Source organism: Bos indicus x Bos taurus, chromosome 23 (genome assembly GCF_003369695.1).
Source record: "Bos indicus x Bos taurus breed Angus x Brahman F1 hybrid chromosome 23, Bos_hybrid_MaternalHap_v2.0, whole genome shotgun sequence".
NCBI lineage: Eukaryota > Metazoa > Chordata > Mammalia > Artiodactyla > Bovidae > Bos > Bos indicus x Bos taurus.
The window spans coordinates 48,531,995-48,552,916 of NC_040098.1; the positions used below are offsets into that span (position 1 = coordinate 48,531,995).

General features: G+C 44.7%; 1 protein-coding gene across 2 annotated transcripts in view; it reads right to left on the minus strand.

Annotated features, from left to right (window-relative positions):
- BMP6 (bone morphogenetic protein 6) overlaps positions 1 to 20,922 on the minus strand; it is a 152,446-nt gene that overhangs the window by 22,471 nt on the left and 109,053 nt on the right. For both annotated transcript variants that reach the window (XM_027525376.1, XM_027525375.1), the window contains exon 2: positions 6,061 to 6,253. In XM_027525376.1, the coding sequence (XP_027381177.1) occupies positions 6,061 to 6,253 (193 nt within the window). The remainder of the gene's footprint in view (positions 1 to 6,060; positions 6,254 to 20,922) is intronic.

Genomic DNA, 20,922 nt, shown 5'->3' on the forward strand with positions numbered 1-20,922 from the left:
ATGGTTGACCAATAGATCAATGAAGGTTTGCAGAGGTTTTTCCCACCAGGAGTCCTCAAGAGCCAAAGGCCTGAATTCTAACAGACACATTTTTACCCAGAGCTGTCTCCTGTGCTACCCAAACAGGAGCATCCTTGAGATGTTCTTATCCAAGCTGAGGAGTTGAAGATGCAAGATGTGCCATAAGGGGACCGTTTCCCTCCTTCTGGCACTTCACCTTGGGACTGTCCCCACAGCATGGGGGTGACTTTGAGTAAGCAGAGCACACTTTAGGCCTAATCTGGACTTGACACAATGTATATATGCCACATTTCATCCTCCTATAGCGTAAAGTGCCTACCCAGCTGTCTGATGCGGTCATGGCTAAACTCTAAGGAAGGGATTTGGGAAGGTTTTTCCCAAACTCTGAGCATGATATAACTGCCAGTTTCCACCAGGGTCATCATAAACATATAACAATTCCTAACATCAGATTTTAACAGCAAACTCATCTTAAACTACCAACCCCACTCCATACTACAGAGTTAAAAATGGGGGGAAGGGAGAGTTAGGGAGTCTGGGATAGACATGTACACGCTGCTGTATTTAAAATGGGTAACTAACAAAGCAACTTCCCTGGTGGCACCGTGGATAAGAATCCACCTGCCAATTCAGGGGACACAAGTTCGATCCCTAGTCCGGGAAGATTCCAGATGCTGGAGAGCAACTAAGCCCCGGGCCATAACTACTGAGCCCGAGGGCCCTAGAGCTGGTGATCCAACAAGAACAGCCACCCCGGTGAGAAGCCCGTGCACCACAATGAAGAGTAACTCTCACCACAACTACAGAAAGCCCTCGCCTAGCAATGAAGACCCAGCACAACCAAAAATAATACATAAATTATTTTTAAAAATAAAATGGGTAAACAACAAGGACCTTACTACAGAGCACAGGGAACTCTGCTCCCTGTGATGCGGCAGCCTGGATGGGAGGGGAGTTTGGGGGAGAATGGGTACATGGATATGTATGGCTGAGTCCCTGCACTGTCCACCTGAAACTACCACAGTATTACTCAGCTATACCTCAATACAGAATAAAAAGTTAAAAATAAATAAACAGACTACAAAGAGCACATGTGTGCTTCTGGGTTGCCAACCCCTCTCCACTCCACGAGTTGCTCCAGTTCTTTTCAGGACTTAGATTTCATCTCTAGGCTTAATCTCAGGTTTTGAATAATGTATCAGTTGCTTCAACAAACACCATCTAATCATCGCTGTTTTTTAACTTACCTGGTTCAGTGATTTTTTACCAGAGGCATGAGGTTTCTGCAGAGTTCACAGCAAAAGCCTCCCTTCCAAGCATCTTTCCTGACCCTCCCTGGGTCAGACTCCCTAGCTGCCCTTTATAGCAGGAGGTCTGACACAGAACTCCTTCAGCCCCAGCTGAGGGTATGACTCAGCAATGAAAAACCTGCCTTTTTTTTTTTCTTTTTCAAGGAGGCCAACTCTTTTGCAACACACACATGTCTTAAGCTGATCCATCAGATGCTACAAATTTCACTGAAACACAGATTAGACAGCTATGTTTCTTCATGAGCTGGGAGAGTCCTTTTTAGCCAAGACACTCCAAGATGGTACAGATGGGGAGATGGGACCTTCCCCAGAAGGGGTCCCACGGTTCAATCTGGAGGCCTGTGAAAGAAAACGAGGAGGCCACAGGCATTCTGGGCTCCAGGCCACTGATAAGAAAAGACAATCTCCTCCTGGCCAACCTGGAACTCTTCAAAAGCACGAAATTCTCCCAATTCTCCCAGGATTTCCCCTTTCCTATGCACAAAAGTTAAACATATCCATCGCCAAATACTCCCGTCCTAGAAGGCAGAGCGATTACAGCTTTGACAGGGAGTCATCAAAGGTTGGGACCATTGGGGAGTCTGTTTTCCAAGCTCACTGCTGGCCTGGAGGAAGCCTGACACCAGCATCTGAAGCTCAAGGCAGCTGTTCACTTCTGGCTGAAGCTCAATGTAAACCTCACAAATAGTCTGCTAGCGTGTACTCTCTCTCTTTGGTAAAATAATAATAATTTTGAAAAAAAATTCATAGTCACAAAAGCTCCAATCCAGTGTTTTCACCATGAAGCTTATCCTGCAGAACAGAGGAAACTATGCTTTCCAAACAGAAGTCTGAGCCAAAAAGGCACCAGCAGATTATTTCCAACACAGAAAGGCAATGAGACTGATAATTAGGCAAACTGAAAGTCAATGGCTAAATTAGTCATAAACAGATGTGAGAGCTGGACCATAAAGAAGGCTGAGCACCGAAGGACTAATGCTGTCAAACTGTGGTGTTAGAGAAGACTCTTGAGAGCCCCGTGGACAGCAAGATCAAACCAGTCAATCCTGAAGGAAATCAGTCCTGAATACTCATTAAGGGCTGATGCCGAAGCTGAAGCTCCAATACTTTGGCCACCTGATGCGAAGAGCTCACTCACTGGAAAAGACCCTGATGCTGGGAAAGACTGAGGGCAAAAGAAGGGGATGCCAGAGGATGAGACGGATGGATGGCATCACTGACTCAATGGACATGAGTTTGAGCAAACTCAGGGAGATGGTGAAGGACAGAAAAGCTTGGTGTACTGCGGTTCATGGAGTTGCAAAGAGTTGGACACAACTTAGGGACTGGACGACAAAACCAAGCTATTCCAAAGAATCACTGAATACTGAATTTCTCTGAAATACTGAAAGATGAAAAGCTAGCAATGAAGAATTTACTTCTAAACAGAGGCCCTTAACAGTTAAATTGATCGATATATTTTAATTTAGGAGTGATAATCAGACATCAGAAAACTTCCCTTCCAATCTGAACTTTTGGTCTGTAATAAAGATCCCACAGTGGCTCTATTTCACTTATTACGTATTATCATGTGGCTGAGATTCACCTACAGCGGTCAGTGTGTATGCCCACACCAGCGTGTGTCCCCAAAGCCTGGCACGTCCTTCCTTCTCCACTTTCCTCATAATGGACCTGAATATGCATCAGGGTCAAATGTCAGCAGTGCTCTCAAAACAGTTCTTGTGTGGGGCAAAGTTCACATTTGTTATTATTTTAGTGCGTGTATTGAGACAGACCCGTAAGTCCAGGAGAAACGAAACTCATTCCTTTGGACCTTCTTGGCCGAGACTTTTGGACCTTCTTGGGAAGTCAACAGACTTCCAGGACCAAAAGCAAGAATCTGGAGTTGGTTTATGAAACCCAAGCTAATAGAGTCCATAAACAAAGGGGTGGGGAGTTCCCTTCCCTTTGCATTCTCTTACTTTTATCTTCAGATTTACCATATTATTGCCAGAAAATCCTATCACGTGCCAAGTTCCCACTTGCTACCCGACGAGAACCACGGGCAGCGCTGACCTCTGCCCCAAGCTCTCCATTTGACCAAACCACTCAGCTTAGCCCTAAGGACTAAGCAAAATTTCAAGGTCATAGGCTTGTTCTCTGTCTCTGTAGGACTGAAATAAAATGCTGTACTACTTCATCCCTTAGCCCCTCCAATGCTCTAAAAAATCACCCCATGGAAGGATTCTTTTACTTGCTAGGCAGCCCCAAGAACACAGTTCTTTTGTAAAATGGTGTGGCCTCATTTCAGGAAACAAGAATAATACAAAGAGGACACTAATAGATGGAGAAATATACCATGTTCGTGGATTGGAAGAATCAATATAGTGAAAATGAGTATACTACCCAAAGCAATTTATAGATTCAATGCAATCCCTATCAAGCTACCAACGGTATTCTTCACAGAGCTAGAACAAATAATTTCACAATTTGTATGGAAATACAAAAAACCTCGAATAGCCAAAGCGATCTTGAGAAAGAAGAATGGAACTGGAGGAATCAACCTACCTGACTTCAGGCTCTATTACAAAGCCACAGTTATCAAGACAGTATGGTACTGGCACAAAGACAGAAATATTGATCAATGGAACAAAATAGAAAGCCCAGAGATAAATCCACACACCTATGGACACCTTATCTTTGACAAAGGAGGCAAGAATATACAATGGATTAAAGACAATCTCTTTAACAAGTGGTGCTGGGAAAACTGGTCAACCACTTGTAAAAGAATGAAACTAGAACACTTTCTAACACCTTACACAAAAATAAACTCAAAATGGATTAAAGATCTAAATGTAAGACCAGAAACTATAAAACTCCTAGAGGAGAACATAGGCAAAACACTCTCTGACATACATCACAGCAGGATCCTCTATGACCCACCTCCCAGAATATTGGAAATAAAAGCAAAAATAAACAAATGGGACCTAATTAAACTTAAAAGTTTCTGCACAACAAAGGAAACTATTAGCAAGGTGAAAAGGCAGCCTTCAGAATGGGAGAAAATAATAGCAAATGAAGCAACGGACAAACAACTAATCTCAAAAATATACAAGCAACTCCTACAGCTAAACTCCAGAAAAATAAATGACCCAATCAAAAAATGGGCCAAAGAACTAAATAGACATTTCTCCAAAGAAGACATACAGATGGCTAACAAACACATGAAAAGATGCTCAACATCACTCATTATCAGAGAAATGCAAATCAAAACCACAATGAGGTACCATTTCACGCCAGTCAGAATGGCTGTGATCCAAAAGTCTACAAGCAATAAATGCTGGAGAGGGTGTGGAGAAAAGGGAACCCTCTTACACTGTTGGTGGGAATGCAAACTAGTACAGCCACTATGGAGAACAGTGTGGAGATTCCTTAAAAAGCTGGAAATAGAACTGCCTTATGATCCAGCAATCCCACTGCTGGGCATACACACCGAGGAAACCAGAAGGGAAAGAGACACGTGTACCCCAATGTTCATCACAGCACTGTTTATAATAGCCAGGACATGGACGCAACCTAGATGTCCATCAGCAGATGAATGGATAAGAAAGCTGTGGTACATATACACAATGGAGTATTACTCAGCCATTAAAAAGAACACATTAGAATCAGTTCTAATGAGATGGATGAAACTGGAACCTATTATACAGAGTGAAGTAAGCCAGAAAGAAAAACACCAATACAGTATACTAACACATATATATGGAATTTAGAAAGATGGTAACAATAACCCTGTGTACAAGACTGCAAAAGAGACACGGATGTATAGATCAGTCTTATGGACTCTGTGGGAGAGGGAGAGGGTGGGAAGATTTGGGAGAATAGCATTGAAACATGTATAATATCATGTATGAAATGAGTCGCCAGTCCAGGTTCGATGCACGGTACTGGATGCTTGGGGCTGGTGCACTGGGACGACCCAGAGGGAGGGTAGGGGAGGGAGGAGGGTTCAGGATGGGGAACGCGGGTATACCTGTGGTGGATTCATTTCGATATTTGGCAAAACTAATACAATATTGTAAAGTTTAAAAATAAAATAAAATAAATAATTTAAAAAAAAAAGAATAATACAGACATGGAAAAAAATAAAGTCTACTGTTCTGTCGCATCTACATGATTAAAAAAATACATTTCAGACACATTAATTCATACACACACACACACTCTCTCAAAGACATTATATTGGGTTGACCAAAACGTTCATTCAGGTTTTTGACCAAAAGTTCATTCATGCAATTATCTTAATGACCTTTTTGGCCAACCAAAATATACGTATATATTGTATCACTAGCACATAGCCTTCTATTCACTTGACTCAGTAGCATTTGTAAGCATCCTCATATAATTTTCAAGTATGAACCTGTCAGCCACCCTCACCCTCCATTCAGAAGACAGCCTAAGCAATAGTGGGAACCAGTTCCCAGTCGGTTCTGTTTCTGATCACAAAGGGTGCTTAGTAATTACTATTCACTGGCTAGCTTCAGAAAAGAAAACTATTGGGAAATCTTCACCGTAAAAGCAAAAGTATCTTCTCGCCCGCTAAACTAGCACTGGGAACACATCCCTCGTCACGCCCGTGGGCTGCCCTTGAACTCCAAGCCACCTTCCCCAGACACGCTTGGGGTTACAGGGTGATGGGGTGAGAAACGGGGCCCAGCCCGACCCTTTGGGGTTCCTTGAGCCTCCATACCTGTGCTGATGCTCCTGTAAGACTTGGTATATGCTGATAAGAAAAGTTTGGTTTTTAAAACTGCCCACAACACAGTCCTTGTAGATTCGGAACTCTGCAGCCGTCACCGCCTCACCCTCAGGAATCTGGGATAGGTTGAACTTGAACTCTTTGTGGTGTCGCTGGCGAGGGGAGAACTCCTTGTCGTACTCCACTATAGGATTAAACGAGAGAGAGTGACAGCTGTTGTTACTTGGCTGAGTGCCACAGGCTCACCTCGAGCAAGTCCCCCGTTTTCATTCATAAGAGGATTACCAGTTACCCATGGCTTCTGAGAGGGGGTCGGGGGTGGTGGAAGGAACCATGGGCTAGGCGGCCAGGCTCAGACAAAAATCCTTCATTTTACTCAAGGATTAAATACAACGCTTAGATTCTATTTAAAGACTTTAAATAGCTTAATCAGGTCGCATGAAAGCAAGTTATTTAAACGCTTTGCTTAAGGGGTCATCATCTGCACAGGTGGGAGAATGGGGGCTTCCCAGAAGTTGCAGGACTTCAGGAATCAGTGACCGGGACTTGCCTCTGCCGTCTAGCCCCCCACCCACCCCTCCCAGCCCCTCTTCTTCCAGTTGCCCTGGCCCCTCGGGTTGCTTCCTTCTCTCCCCACCAAGCAGCTGACAAGACCCAGGGCAGCCCTGAGCTGACCTTTGGTGGGGGTCCTGGTAGTCGGGGGTGCATTCCGCCTGGGTCTGAAGCTTTCAGGGTCTGCCATATTTTGCCTGGTGGCTGGTGGAAATTTTTGTTGAGGGGCTTAGTGTGAAGCTTCGTAGAAAACATTGTTCTAATTGAAGTCCACTGCTTCCTTCTCCTGGAGGAAACTGGGGGCTGAATAACTCTGCGAGGAGGGACCCTCTGAGTTTGAAGTTGCAGGGGTCTGCCTAACTTGTCTATGGAACCCAAGTATGAGGACAGAAATGTGCAAACACACCACCAATGGGGTGACATGCTGTTGTCCAAGGCTTTCTTAAAAACTGGGAAAGGATCGAATCGACACGTTTTTTCTTGCCCATATTCTGGCTATTCCACGTGGCTCGCTGGATCTCAATACCCCAACCAGGGATGGAGCTGAGCCCCTGCAGTGACAGAGCCAAATCCTAACCATGAGGTCACCAGGGAACTGCCTGAAGGCTTTTTTAAAATGAAATCTTTCCCCTGCTTTTAATAAAGCCAAACTACAGAAAACTACAAGCTACTGATTATCCTCCTTCCGGGCTGGCCTTCAGATGTCCACACAGAGTCCGAGGGAGAGAAATGCTGTCAGCCTCGTCACTGTAGGAGAGAAAAACCAACACCCCACTTCCCACCACAAAACCCAACTCTTCTCCCCCGAGCTCAGAAATGCTTCTGCCCTGCTGTTCCTGATGGTTTTTTTTTTTCTTTCTTAATGGCAACCACAGTAAGATCTCATGAGCAAATTAATCCTTGTTGGCAGAGTTTCTTCAGGGCTTGTGGGTAGGAAAAAAGAAGTTCTTTGCCACCTCCAGTGGCCCACTTTCTACCACTTGTGCTGTTCTCCATAATCACCAGAAAAAAGCTTTGCAGATTTAGTGTTTTAAAAAAAAAAGAAGAAAAAGCCGCCAATAACTCTTTATATGAGCTTGAGACCTCAATGGCATTGCAGAAGCTAGGGGAAGTTAAGCTATCCATGGGTATGGGATTTTCAAGAATTTCTGAAACTGCCATGTGACTGTGCAACAAATCTTTTAGTTTCAACTTATCCCTTTGGAAGGGTAAGAGGAGAGGGAGTTGTTCAAAAAAAAGGGTAAACTTTCATTTGTGTAAAAGAGTTTGAATATAAGTATGAAAAACAAACAAAAAAAGAAGGTCCAGACGGAAAGCAAGTCACCATTTAGCCTCAACAAGAGAACAGGTTTTTAAATTAGTGGCCAAGCATGAAAAGCATCATTGTTGGGGAGTTCATCCAAGGACACCCACACCTCATGGTGGATCACTTTTCTCTAAAACTGATCTGCCTTTTTAGTCTGCTGTGTTATCATCAGTGGTTAAAAGGCGAACCGAATCTGATTTCCCAAAGAGACTTTCTAAAAAACAGTCACAGAGCTATTCTATAGGCCTTCTTGGGTGCTGAAATTTTAGTATCAAGAAATGAAAGCATATTCTTAAGATTCTTTTGAGAGAATGCCTAAGAATTCCTCAAAGAAGTCATTAATATAAACAACAGAAAAAACTATGAATGCAAACAAGGTACAAAGCAGTGACAAGGTATTTCAGTCAGGAAGAGAGAAAGGGACAGACATTTCAATTCATGAGAAACGTTAGTCCTTGGAGAGGTATGCCACCCCCAGTAAACCAAACCTTCCTGCATTCACACCCCTGGGTGGTTGCTCTCCCCTGGGCTGGCTCTGTGACCTTCTCTGGACCAACAAGAGGCAGCAACAATGGTGAGGAGTGACTCCTGAGACTAACTCGTAAGTTTTGACTTTCCTTCTGATTAGGTGTCTTGGGATGCATGTCTGAGGCAAGATGGCTACCAGGTAAGAAGTCCCACTACTCTGAACCCCCTACGCTACAAGGAAGTCGAAGGTAACCATGTAGAGAGGCTGTGTGGTGTATAAGGACATGGAAGGAGAAGGGAGGAGGGAGGAGGGAGGAGGGAGGAAAGAGTCCACTCAGTCCCCAGCCACCTCAGGGGGTCCGCCGGACGTAGTATGAAGACGCCATCTTGGATGTCCAACGCAGTGCAGACTTGGGATCACCCAACCCCTACCAGAGACCACCTGGCTGCAATTGCATGAACGCCCTCCAGGGGGAGCCACCCCATTCGTCCTCGTCTTGTCACGAGACTGTGAGAGAGGATCCCTTGTTCCGAGCCACTATGTCTTGGGTGATTTGCTACAGGTAAGAGGCAAACGACACAAGAAGAGAAGGGAGAGCCGGAGAGGATGAGAGAGAGGGAGGGAAGGAGAGAGAAGGTGCGTCTGACCTTGCCAGGAAGGGGAGAAGCTGCGTGCAGTTCTTGAGAAGGGATGTCGAAATCCTGGGAGGCGATGTGTGTGACTAAGGAAGGGTCTTGGCAGCCGCTCGCAGACAGATGTGAAGAGAGAGATAAAGAGTCTAAAAAGGAGAAAATAGAAGCGTAGTTCAAAGCCCTCCATTTTATTACCGTGTGAATTAGAACTCACGGCCTTATAATGTTCATTTCCCCAGTTCTCCTCAGTGTGACCTTGAAGGACTCAACTTCCTCCTGCTGTTGTTCTTTTATCCTTCTTGGAGGACATGCATGGTCTCCTCAGTCCCCCAGGCGTCTCTGATTGCTGCCCAGCTCGTGTTAAGCTTTCCCACCCAAACGTTTTATGCCCCTTCGGTCAATGCCATAGCATCTTCCTCAATCTTCCTATGAGACCTCAGCTACCAGTAACTGAAGTATGCTTGGAATGCCTCCTCTCTCCCTAAATCTTCTGCCCACAACTGAATTTACACAGTGCATTTGCTAATGTCTCATATAGATGCAAGAAGTAAGTACAATTAAATCACTGCCTACAAGTGTGTTTGAAGACTACCATAGTAAAACAGTCCAGTATTCTTGCCTGGAGAATCCCATGGACAGAGGAGGCTGGTCGGCTACCGTCCATGGAGTCACAGAGTCAGACACGACTGAAGCAGCTTAGCACACATGCAAGGGTTCCAATGAGCTTAGCCTTTCCCCCTTTAAGCTGCGTGAACTGGGCTCCTTAAACATCGGGGTGAGAGAGGGCTGAGCGGGGGATCCACTGCCTCCTACCTCTTCGGGAGCCCCTGCCTCTGGCTTCTCAAAGATGGTGCTGTGGGTGGAATCCAGTGAAGTAGTAACCAGGAGTGTGGACCACAGCGGGGAGCTCCCCAGGGGTTGTGAATTCCAGCTCCCCGTTATCTTACTCCAGTGATTCTGAGCAAGATGTTAGCCAAAGTTGCAGTTATCAGTTAAATGGGAAAAAATAACATTCCTGAAGATTGAAAGAGTCCGTACAAAACAGTCAATGGTAGAGAAGTGCTCGGTAAATGTTAATTGTAAGCTTCATCAGCTGGTGGTATTTGAGACTGTAGGTCCCCTGAGCTGGGTGTCGGTAGACCTACTCCTGAGTCTTCACACAGGGCCGATTAATGTTCCTCTAAATGAGCTTTTTAAATGGGAGAGTATAATACATTCTCTGGAAAGGAAGGTGAGTGAAATCCCAGTCTTGAATATCATCAGCCTTGGAGTTTGGCTACTGAATACAGAGCTGTGTTCTCTGAGGCAACAATTCCTAGAATTTTTCATTTCAAGGACCCCTGAAAACACTTCTTTTTTTTTTTTTAACAGTAATGACCTTACACAAGGGCATCTACTGTTTCTGTTTACCTTTTGTAAGGAAAATAGAGCAAATAAGACAATAAACTGCACCCTTTCGACGCTCTGATTTTATTTTTAAAGGTCCTTTTAACACCAAATTGAGTAGGAAGGACATAATTCAAGGATATACACAATCCTTGGAGTTGAATCAATTTAGCTTTATAGAACTCCCTCTATTCTCTCTCCTTGCCTCAGACGAATACTAGTTGAAATTTCAGAGCAGCACCGGACCTCTGGCCAACAGATAGGGGCCACAGCAGGAAAGAATAAATGTTACTGGGTTAAGATTATAAATGTAAAAGTATAAATGTAAAATGTATAACATGCAAAAGTATGTTTATATATGTGAGTTTACAGAGGTAGTGAAGCATAATAACAAAGCACCAAAGAAACCAGCACCCAACTTAAAAACTGGAAGGAAATCAATATTTCTCTCCGAAGCCAACCCCCACCCTCCACCCAAAAGGAACCTCGGGTCATGAACAGTGTCTGGCAGTCCCTTGCCTTTTAAAAATGAACAGTTTTACCTCATATATGTGCATCAACAGATCACAGAGTAGTTAGTTTTTCTTTTGCTCCTGAAGTCCTTCCTTTCAGAGACATGATGGGAATTTTACAGATACCCAGGGAAAATCTAGGCAAGACCACAGCTAAGCATGAAAGCTATCCAGGCGGGGGGGGGGGTTGGGGGGGGTGGTCTCCACTGCCCATTGGCTAGTGGTGTGCTGAGTTTCTATGGGAATGGCATTTTTCTTAAGATATGTTGGTGGGGATATGGAGAAAGTAAAACCCCTGTGCACTGCACTCCTGGTAGGAATGTAAAATGGTGCAACTGCTGTGGGAAAAAAATTATTCCTCAAAAAAAAAAAAACAGAATTATCATATGATTATCCAGGGATTCCACTTTGGGCTATGTGGGGACATCCAAAAGAATCAACAGGGAATCAACATCAGGGACTCCAACAGATGTTTGTACACCATGTTCATAGCAGCATTATTCACAACGACCAAAAAAATAGGAACGAACCAATATCCACCATGGATGAAAGGATAAACAAAATGTGGTCCATACACACAATGGAGTACTATTCAGCCATGAGAGTAGACATTCTGAAACATGCTACCATAGGGATAAACCTTGAGGACATTTTGCTAAGTGAAATAAGACAGTACAAAGGGACAAATAGGGGTCCACTTATGTGAGATGCCCAGAGTAATCACTCCTTGCCAGGTGATTCAATAGTATATAATCTGCCTGCAATGCAGGAGATGTGGGTTCCACCCCTGGGTCAGGAAGATCCCCGGAGAAGGAAATGCCAACCCGCTCCAGTCTTCTTGCCTGGAAAATCCCATGGACAGAGGAGCCTGGCAGGCTGCAGTCCACGGGGCCCCAAAAGAGTTGGACATGACTTAGCAATTAAAACGAACAAAGGATCATCAAATTCTTACAGATAGAAAGAAGAATGGTGGTTTCCAGGGTCTGGGTGTGTGACAAGTGAGTGTTTAATGGGGCCCGGGTTCAGCTGGGGAAGATTGAAAGGTTCTGGGGATGATGGTGGTTGATTGCTACACAACACTGTGGATGTCCTTAAAGTCATAGAGCGTGTACAGGAAAATGGCTAAAGTGGTATAGTTTATGTTTTGTGTATATTACAATAAAGAAATTAAAAGTGAACATTTTCTTTCTTTCTTTTTTTTTGATCATGCAGCTTGCAGAATCTCAGTTCCCCAACCAGGGATTGAACTCTGCGACACAGCATTGAAGTGCCTAATCCTAACCCCTAGACTACCAGGGAACTCCCCACAAAAGTAGGCATTTTCTTACACAATCGCAATGTATGATCACAGCTGAGTTAAAATAATTCTTCACTGTCCTCCTATACCAAGCCCATCATTAATTTCCTCAAATGCCTCAAAAACTGTCTTTCTACAGTGGATTTATTGAAATTAGGAGCTAAATAAGGTCCATTCCTCACACTTGGTTAAACTGCCTCTTGAGTCTCTTCTCAACTAGCAAACCAGGAATAGAAAGAACTCCGTGAATCCGATAAGGAGTCTGTGTAAAAGCCTACACTAACAACCGTCTTCACGGTGATACACTGGAATCACTTCCTTTAAAACCAGGAAGAAGGGGAGGATGCTCATTTCGGTTTTGTGCTGGAGTCCAGCCCAGTGCTGCTGAAGCTACACAACAGGGAAGGAAGAGACATGTTACCAGCTGTGGACCCGACAACAAACTGCCTCCTTGACCATCTCAGTGAGCTATAGCTGCTATAACAAAAACGCAACAGATCAGGCAGCTTAAACGGCAAACATATATTTCTCATAGTTCTGGAAACTGGAGATCAGGGTACCAGCAGGGCTGGTCTTGAAGGTCCTGGCCCTTCCCAGTCATGTCCTCACATAGCCTCCCTTGGTGCAAGCAGGCAGAGGGACAGACCGTGAGCTCTCATCTCTTATAAGGACACTAATTCTGTCCTGGGGCTCCACCCTCATGACCTCACCTAGACCTCATTACCGTCCAAAGGCCCCACTTCCTAGTACTGTCTCACTGGGGATAAGGGTTTCTACAGTATAAATTCTGGGGACGCAAACACAGCCCATGACATTGACCTGACGGTGTCACATGGTATTCTGCTACCGTTCCAGTTTATGATTTGAAAATTTGACATTCGTGTTCCTACGTGACTCTGATGATGGTCTCATCTCATGATGTTGTTTGATTTTAAGTTATGCTTGCTCTTGGAATAAGCTGGAGAACATTCATTCTCTTTCAAGAAATGATCTCTTCCTGGAAAGTGTGGGAAGCTTATTGGTAGCATCTGATCCTGGTGTTTTCCTTTGGTGAACATTTTTAATTATTCATTTTCCTTTAAACATATCTTTCCTTTAAACAAGATATCTTTTTTCTTTCTTCAAGTCAGTGTGTATTTTCTAGAGGTTTGTCAATTTGAGTTTAATTTTTCAAATTTATTGCCAGAAAGTTTTCCAAAGTATTCTATTATTTAATCTCTGCAGACATTAAATAATAAATATTAAATAATATTGTTTATTTGTGGATTCTGTTTTTCTTGACTCATCTTACTGAAGGTTATTTTCTTTTTCTCACTACCTGCTTAACTTGATGATAAAGATATTTTAATGTAAGTATCTTCTGAATATCATCCCACAAAATCGGAATTATATTCACTAAAGTTGTCTAGAGAAAAATAAAGACACCAACTGCAAATATAAAAGAAGAAAGAGGGAGGGAAAAGATTGAAATAATCTATTTATATATTTAAGAGTATCACAAATTCATAACTCTCTCACTAACTGGACTCATTCAATGGTTAATTCATATGGCTTAGTTAACAGAATTACAACTGACCCTTGAACAACTGGGGGGTTAATCCGAGTGTGACTTGTAGCTGGTGCTCCATAGTCTCAGTTTCTCCAAATCCTCAGCTTCAGCCAGCCATGCACTGTGTAGTGTGTAATATTTGCTACTGAAAAAAATCCCCATGTAAGTGGATCCACACAGTTTAAACCCCCATTGTTCAAGGTCAATCATATGTTCATTCCACAATAAATTCTACATTTTCCAAATGCTTAATGCTTCCACTTTAGACCAAACTTGAAAAACCAAAAACCCCTTTTTTTTAAAATCACCATTCCATTGACAACAATAATCATCTTTTCATGCTCTGGCACAAGTTGATTTCATTTTAGGTGACACAAAGTTCTAGCTAGTTTTCCATGAGTTGTAACAATGGTGGCCTTCTGACATTTCTGTGATAAGCTTCCAAACTTAAGTGGTCATAGAGACACTGAGCTAAACTCTCCAACTCAATTTTTAACCACAGCCCCATGACCCTTTACCCTCCGGGATTCACCAAATATTTCTAAATATTTGTATTCATGTTCTCTGAACTGATGCTCCTATAAATAGAAATCAAGAAGAAGCTGTTTTCCTGGCTGTCATGCTCTATGTTCTAAATGACATTTTCCCCTTAAATTTCACTTAAAAAATTACAGATGGACAAGTGGTTGCAAAAATAGGGTACATTAAAAATAGGGGAGAGAGGTCCCATGTAATACCCTGTATAACTAAGAACAACAACGAAACCAGGAAACTGACACTGGCAAGTTAGTATTGGAGCAAGTCTGTTGATTTCACCAGCTTTTACATGAACTTTTAGGGGATGTATGTATGTTATGATTCTATGACCACCACCAAAATCCAGATCAAGTCACCATAAAGGACCTCCCAAGGCTGCCCTTGGATTCCAAATAAGTTTTAAAGATCAGACTCAGTACATATATTATAGAGAGCTCTAGGACCAAAATTCGTGGCTACATATCATCATTAGCCATAAGGGTTAACCAAGTCACTTTTCATTTTAAACACCTCATCTTAGAACTTCTCCCCCATTTGCCCCCTTAGACGCTCACATCACTTTAGACTGGAAAGATGTTCAGTAGTTATAACCACGCACATCTTACAGTGGAAACAAGACCCAGACCTCAGCCAACATGAGAGGGCACACTTGGGCTCCAGATAAACACAGGTCACAAGGACAGAGTTAAACTGAACAGTGGCAGCCTTATCAAGTCCTAAAGAGAGCAAAGAGCCACGTTTTTGCCTAAGAACTGCTATAAAGAAGCAATCAGACTATGTTTAGTAAACACCAGTATACATAATATGCATTTTTTTCATAGATAAATTGGAGGTCTTCAGTCAAATCAAACAGATGGGATAGCCCAAAGAGAAAAATCAACTCTGCCACACCTCTGGTTTCAATGGCACAGCAATATTAGGTGGAATGTCCTCACTGGCTGAGGAGAGAAGTGAGTCTGTATTGATCGAATCAGACTCATCCTGTCTTCCTGGACGACCTGGCGTCTCAGGTCACTTTCACGTCCTTGTTCTTGCTGTGCTACAGCTCCATGACCACACGTGAGCTGTGCTTCCTGTGATTCTGCTGGGATGACACTGGACTTCAGTTTTCTTTGAGATGACTCTTACATGGACACTATATTAGCCCCTCTCATTCTAACTTGTGCATTTCTTTTTTAAATTTTGTTTATGTATCTAGCTATTTTCGGTGGCACTGGGCCTTTGCTGCCGCATGCGGGCTTTCTCTGGTTGCAGAGAGTGGGAGGCTGGGCTCAAGTTGCGGTGTGCGGGCTTCTCATCGTGGCGGCTTCTCATTTCAGCTCTCAGGGCCAGTAGTTGTGGCACAGAGGCTTGGCTGCTCTGCAGCATGTGGGATCTCCCCAGATCAAGGATCGAACCTGTGTCCCCTGCACTGCAAGGCAGACTCTTAACCACTGGACCACCAAGGAAGCCCCTAATGCCTGCGCTTCTTAAAACTGCACATTTATGTCTTACCTCCTCATCTCTGGGCTGAATCATCTCTTCAGATCTATCTACAAGTTCACCAATTCTCTCGAGTATTTAATGTATAGTTTAAACCATCTATTAAGTTTGACATTTAACGATTAAAAAAAAAACTTTCCAATAGCTGTTGTCATGGTTGCTGCGTGGTCTACTTTGTCATTTTCGGTTGTCCTTTATCATTGTTATATAGTATACAAGTTTCCTTTTTTGTATTTCCTATATAGCCATCTTCCCTTTTCTAATTTGGTTTTTCTTTTCTAAAATGTGAAATCCTTGGGAGGGTTGAATCCTCGTTGTCTTCCCATCCTTCCAATGACTTTCCTTTTGCTGGTTTTACCTTCTCGGGGGTTTGGAAATTTTTAGGTAATTTTTTTTTAATTGAAATTCATCCCAAATGTTTAAACTGGAGTTGCTTTTATTAAAAAAAAAAAAGTGTACATTCGCTTCTAAGAGGAACACGACCAAGCTAGAATCAGCGATCTCTTCTAGAAGCTTGGGGGGCCCTGGCTTCACTTGGGACCCTCTGGGACGACTCCCCCAGCTTGGCCTGGACCCCGAGCTGGTCTCTGGATCTGAGTGGTGCTGGTATTTGCACTCCCAGACACCCCGCTTTTATGTTTGTTTGCTCACAGTGACAAGCCCGAGGGAGCCCTCCACGATGTCCCAGAGTCCCTGACATTCTTGCCGGAGACATACTTGCCTCTGTTTATCCTGGACCTGGTCATCTGTTAGCAGGAGGGCCTTACGAATGATCTAGCTTGCAACCCTTCCAGAATCTGGAGCCTTTATCTTTAGTGTCTGAAAAATAACATTTGGGACACATTCCTCTCCATTCCGAAAGACATTATAAAACTCGCCTGATGTTTGAAGCCTCTACCAACGCTACCATACACATCATCTCATCTGCTTCTCTGAAAAGTCTCGGTGGCCAGGCAGAGCACACGTGATCACCACAGCTATCAACAGGACTCACAGGCCGTGCAGAGGCTTCCCTACACAGCTCACTTTTAGGATCCCAGCCAGGGTTTTATGCTGATGGCTCCCACCGGTCATCTCCAGTCCACCGCTCTCCCTAAGGGTCCATGTCACCATCCAACACCATCCCTCATGTACCTGAAGCCCCAACATGCACAAAAGGAAAGGCATCAATTCCCCAGTTAAGCTGCCCTGTGGCTTTACCTCTTGTCCGCCCAGCCAGACCCAACTGGCCGATCAATTACCGGCTCGTGTGGATCTCACCTTCTATGACTGCGCTGAAGCCACGTGCAGCTGATGAAATGCAAAGTGACAAAAGTGAAAAATGCAGCTCCTCAGGCCCACCGGCTGCGTTAATAGTGTCCGGCAGCCACACTCAGCTGGCGGACACTGTGTCCAAAAGCAGGTCAGGCAACACGCCATCATCACAGCTAGTTCTACGGGACAGCATGCTTTGGAGGTCTCTCTGACCACCACTGACCCACCTGCTCCTCCTCGACCACTGCCCCTTGTTCCAGTGTGGCTGCCAAGCTCCCCTGCTAGACTGTAAGCCTCTCAAAAGCAGGGTCCAGAACACATTCATCTTCATACCCCTGGAGAGCACAAGAATGTCTGTTGAATGAATGTAGGAGCAGGACTCAGGGCCGCTCCTTGCTCTCTCCTGGGCACCAGTGTCCCCAACGGGCAAAAGGAGCCAGGACAAGTGTGGCGCCAGGTTTCACACTCCAGCCCCTGGGCCATCCTCCAGAATGTGCAATGACTAAGTCGTGTCCAACTCTAACCTAGAGGACCGACGACACATCTGTCCAGGTTAATTTTTTTTGAAGCCGCAGCACGCTGGGCCCAGAACACCAATTTTCATATTGCTTTGCACTCAGTGTTCAGGACGTGAACTCCAAGCATGTTAAATTTTAAAGCGCAAAGGAAAGAAATTAATCGGCTCAAATTGCTTCAGTTACACTCAAGCCATATCACAAGGTCACCATGTGCAAGAAAGACAGAATGGATTTTTAATCCCATCCTGAATCCAGAGAAATAGACCTCTGACATTATCTTTCTCTCGCTTTCATTCTTCTTTAAACTGAAGTGAAATTTGCATAATAAGATGAACCACTTCAAGGTGAATAATTCAGTGGCATTAGTACACTCACAGTATTGTGTGATCACCATCACTACCTGGTTCCAAAACATTTTCATCACCCCAAAAAGAAAACCCACACCCCTTAAGCAGCAGCTCCCACTCCTGCCACCCCAGATCCTGGCAACCACCAATCCATGCCCCACCTCTACAGATCCGCATGTTATAGATGCTGTGTAAGAATGGAGTCATACAACCCTTTGTGACTTGCTTCTTTCACTCAGCACAAGGTTTTCAAGGTTCATCGGTCATGTTAGAATGTATCAGTACTCCATTCCTTTTTGTGGCTGTATAATATCCCACTGCGAGCACATGCCACATTATGTTTATCTGTTCATCCGCTGGAGGGCAGGTGGGCTCCTTCCACCCTTTGCCTGCTGTGAATAGCACTTGTAAGAATGTGACTGCACATGGGTCTGAGTGCCTATTTTCTATCACACACCTCTTTCATTCTCTTTTGTTCTCCTTCTTCATCTCTCCTTTTCAGCCACATAATCCCCAGAGTTAATGCTGGAGAAATTAATAATTACCTATTAGAGAGTTTAAACACAGCCTGTCCCCAGAACTCGGGGGATTAGTCAAGGACCCTCCTCAGGACCACGCTGGGCAGAACATCTGAGCAGAGAGAGGCCGGAGAATAACTGAGTGTGGAGTAAACACACACAGCCCTGTCTGTGCTCACAGGGGGCATGGGTTCGTATGTGTGCAAAGTAGGCTCGCAATAAATGTCTGCTGACTCTGGTTATAAAGGCAGTTAAGCCAGGGGAGCTACAGGAGAGACCACAAGGAGGGAAAATAGATGTGCAGTGTCGAGAGAAGAAAGGGGCACTTCAGAGGCCAACAAAGTGGGAGGAGTGACCGGAGACTGAAAATCAAGCTCTAAGGAGAGAGGAAGCTTCTCTCCAAAGCCATCCGGGGAAAGGTGAGAAGGGAGGGACCCTCGCCAAATGGCTATCATTTCCTCGTTTCAAAGTCAGGAGCCGAGAACACAGAAGAGAGCACAGAACCAACAGGCGAGGCTGTGAGACCCAGATGCGGCTTCCTTCTGGACTGTCAGCCACTGTTTTCAATCTGCTGCATCTACAGAGTGGCCTAAACTCTGGAAACTACTACTTCTTTTTCATGTACTGGAATATCAATAACTCACTTACTAGAGGGTATTACGCCTCTGTTTACCGATGTGGTGACACCCTGCATAGATGGAGAAGTAACTTCCATCCACAGGCAGACAGAATTCAGACCTCAGGCACAAAGATACTCAAACAATGCCCATGCTGGGGGCTCAGTCATGCCGGACTCTTTGCCACTCCATGGACTACAGCCACCAGGCTTCTCTGTCCAAGGGATTCTCCTGGCAAGGATGCTAGAGCAGGTTGCCATTTCCTTCTCCTGGGGATCTTCCTGACCCAGGGATCGAACTGAAGTTTCTTGAACCTCTCACATTGACAGGCAGGTTCTTTACCACTGAGCCATCTGGAAAGCAATGCCCAACAGGGATGCAAAGCACTAGAGGATACATCTTTTTTATTAAGACCCTGCCCATCAGGGATTTTCTTCACGTACACCCTTTCATGGCATATAAATCCCACCGCCTCCATCCCCTTCTGCAGAGACAGCAAGAGCATGAACAATCCACTGAACAGAAAATCAGTCCTTAAATAACAGAGAATTGAACTACACGGGGCCAGTTTCTCTCGTTGGGTGGCAGCTTAAATAAACACTAAATCCTGCCTTTATCCACAGTGGACTTCTGACCGTGACAACGGAGCTATTTGGTTTTGATGAAACATTCAAGTCTTAAAAGTTAAGAGTAACTGACAGGCCAGTTTCTCGCCCCAGTTCCCAGGGTGACCAGGGTTTCAGATTCCTGGTCAGTTACACTGCATCAGATGACCTGTTATTATCCACGGCCCAGCGTCGGGCGTGCCAAGCACAGGATCGGGAGAGAACTTTCTCAGGCTCCCATCCAAGCCCCAGGTGGTCTGACTGTGGGGGGCCACTGCACTCGACCGCCCCTTCACCCCAGTGACACCCAAACCCGCAGCCAGAGAGGAAGAAAGCACAGGTGAGCTGGTACTGAGGGTGGAAAGCCCCTCCAGCGTGCACCCACAGGGTGGGGCATCTTGTTTTGTCACCTTCTGCATCCTGACTGCCTGACCAGCACCTGCATGGCACAGGGGGCCAGTGAACCTTCTCTGCACGAGGGAACTACCCATGTGGAGGTGATGGGCCCCCACTGCCCAGGCACCGGCGGGCCTAGCCTGGCCGCTGCAAGGCCGCAGCAGACACACGAGCCCTTTCTGGTCAACCTAAAACGTGCAATTCTAACCCTCAGATGCGATCACAGCTGCCGTCTCCTAAACAAGGGAATGGAAAACCCCCCATGGAGTTCGAGGGGGTCCCCACAGCATGGCCGAGCCCTCTGAGCACAGGACACGGAAGAGGGCGGTTCCTTTCCTCACAAAGATAAGACCTCGATGGCCACATCCTCCCCAAAACACAACAAAACATTCTCCCGGGCTGCTGTCAGACCATCTCTTTCTCTTTCTGGGGGAAGCCCTCCTGGTCTCTCCTGAGCAACTGCGATGCCGATGTGTTTAGCCTTAATTGACTCCAAGATTTTATCAGCAATGCTTCCAACATTAAAACAATAGACACACTAAGGTTAAGCATTTGACTGTATGATTTGGAAGAAAAACAAAGCAGAAAACACCTATAAGAGGTTCAAAAGAGTAGGAAACACAGGGCTTTACTTCTGGCTCTCCTCTCCCTGTTCTGGAAAAAAAAAAAAAATCATGCAACTCCTGGGTTAACCAGCGAATCCTTACCTGAATGACATAACTTCTCAGGCAGTTTTACTCATAAGAGTGAAACCGACTCCAACCTACTGCAGTAGTTCCCCAGAAATGATGACGATGATGGATAATATAAAGTCAGAAATGAGATGGGAAACACTCAAGTGCGACAGATGGGCGGTATGCACTCGTTCGTGTTTTT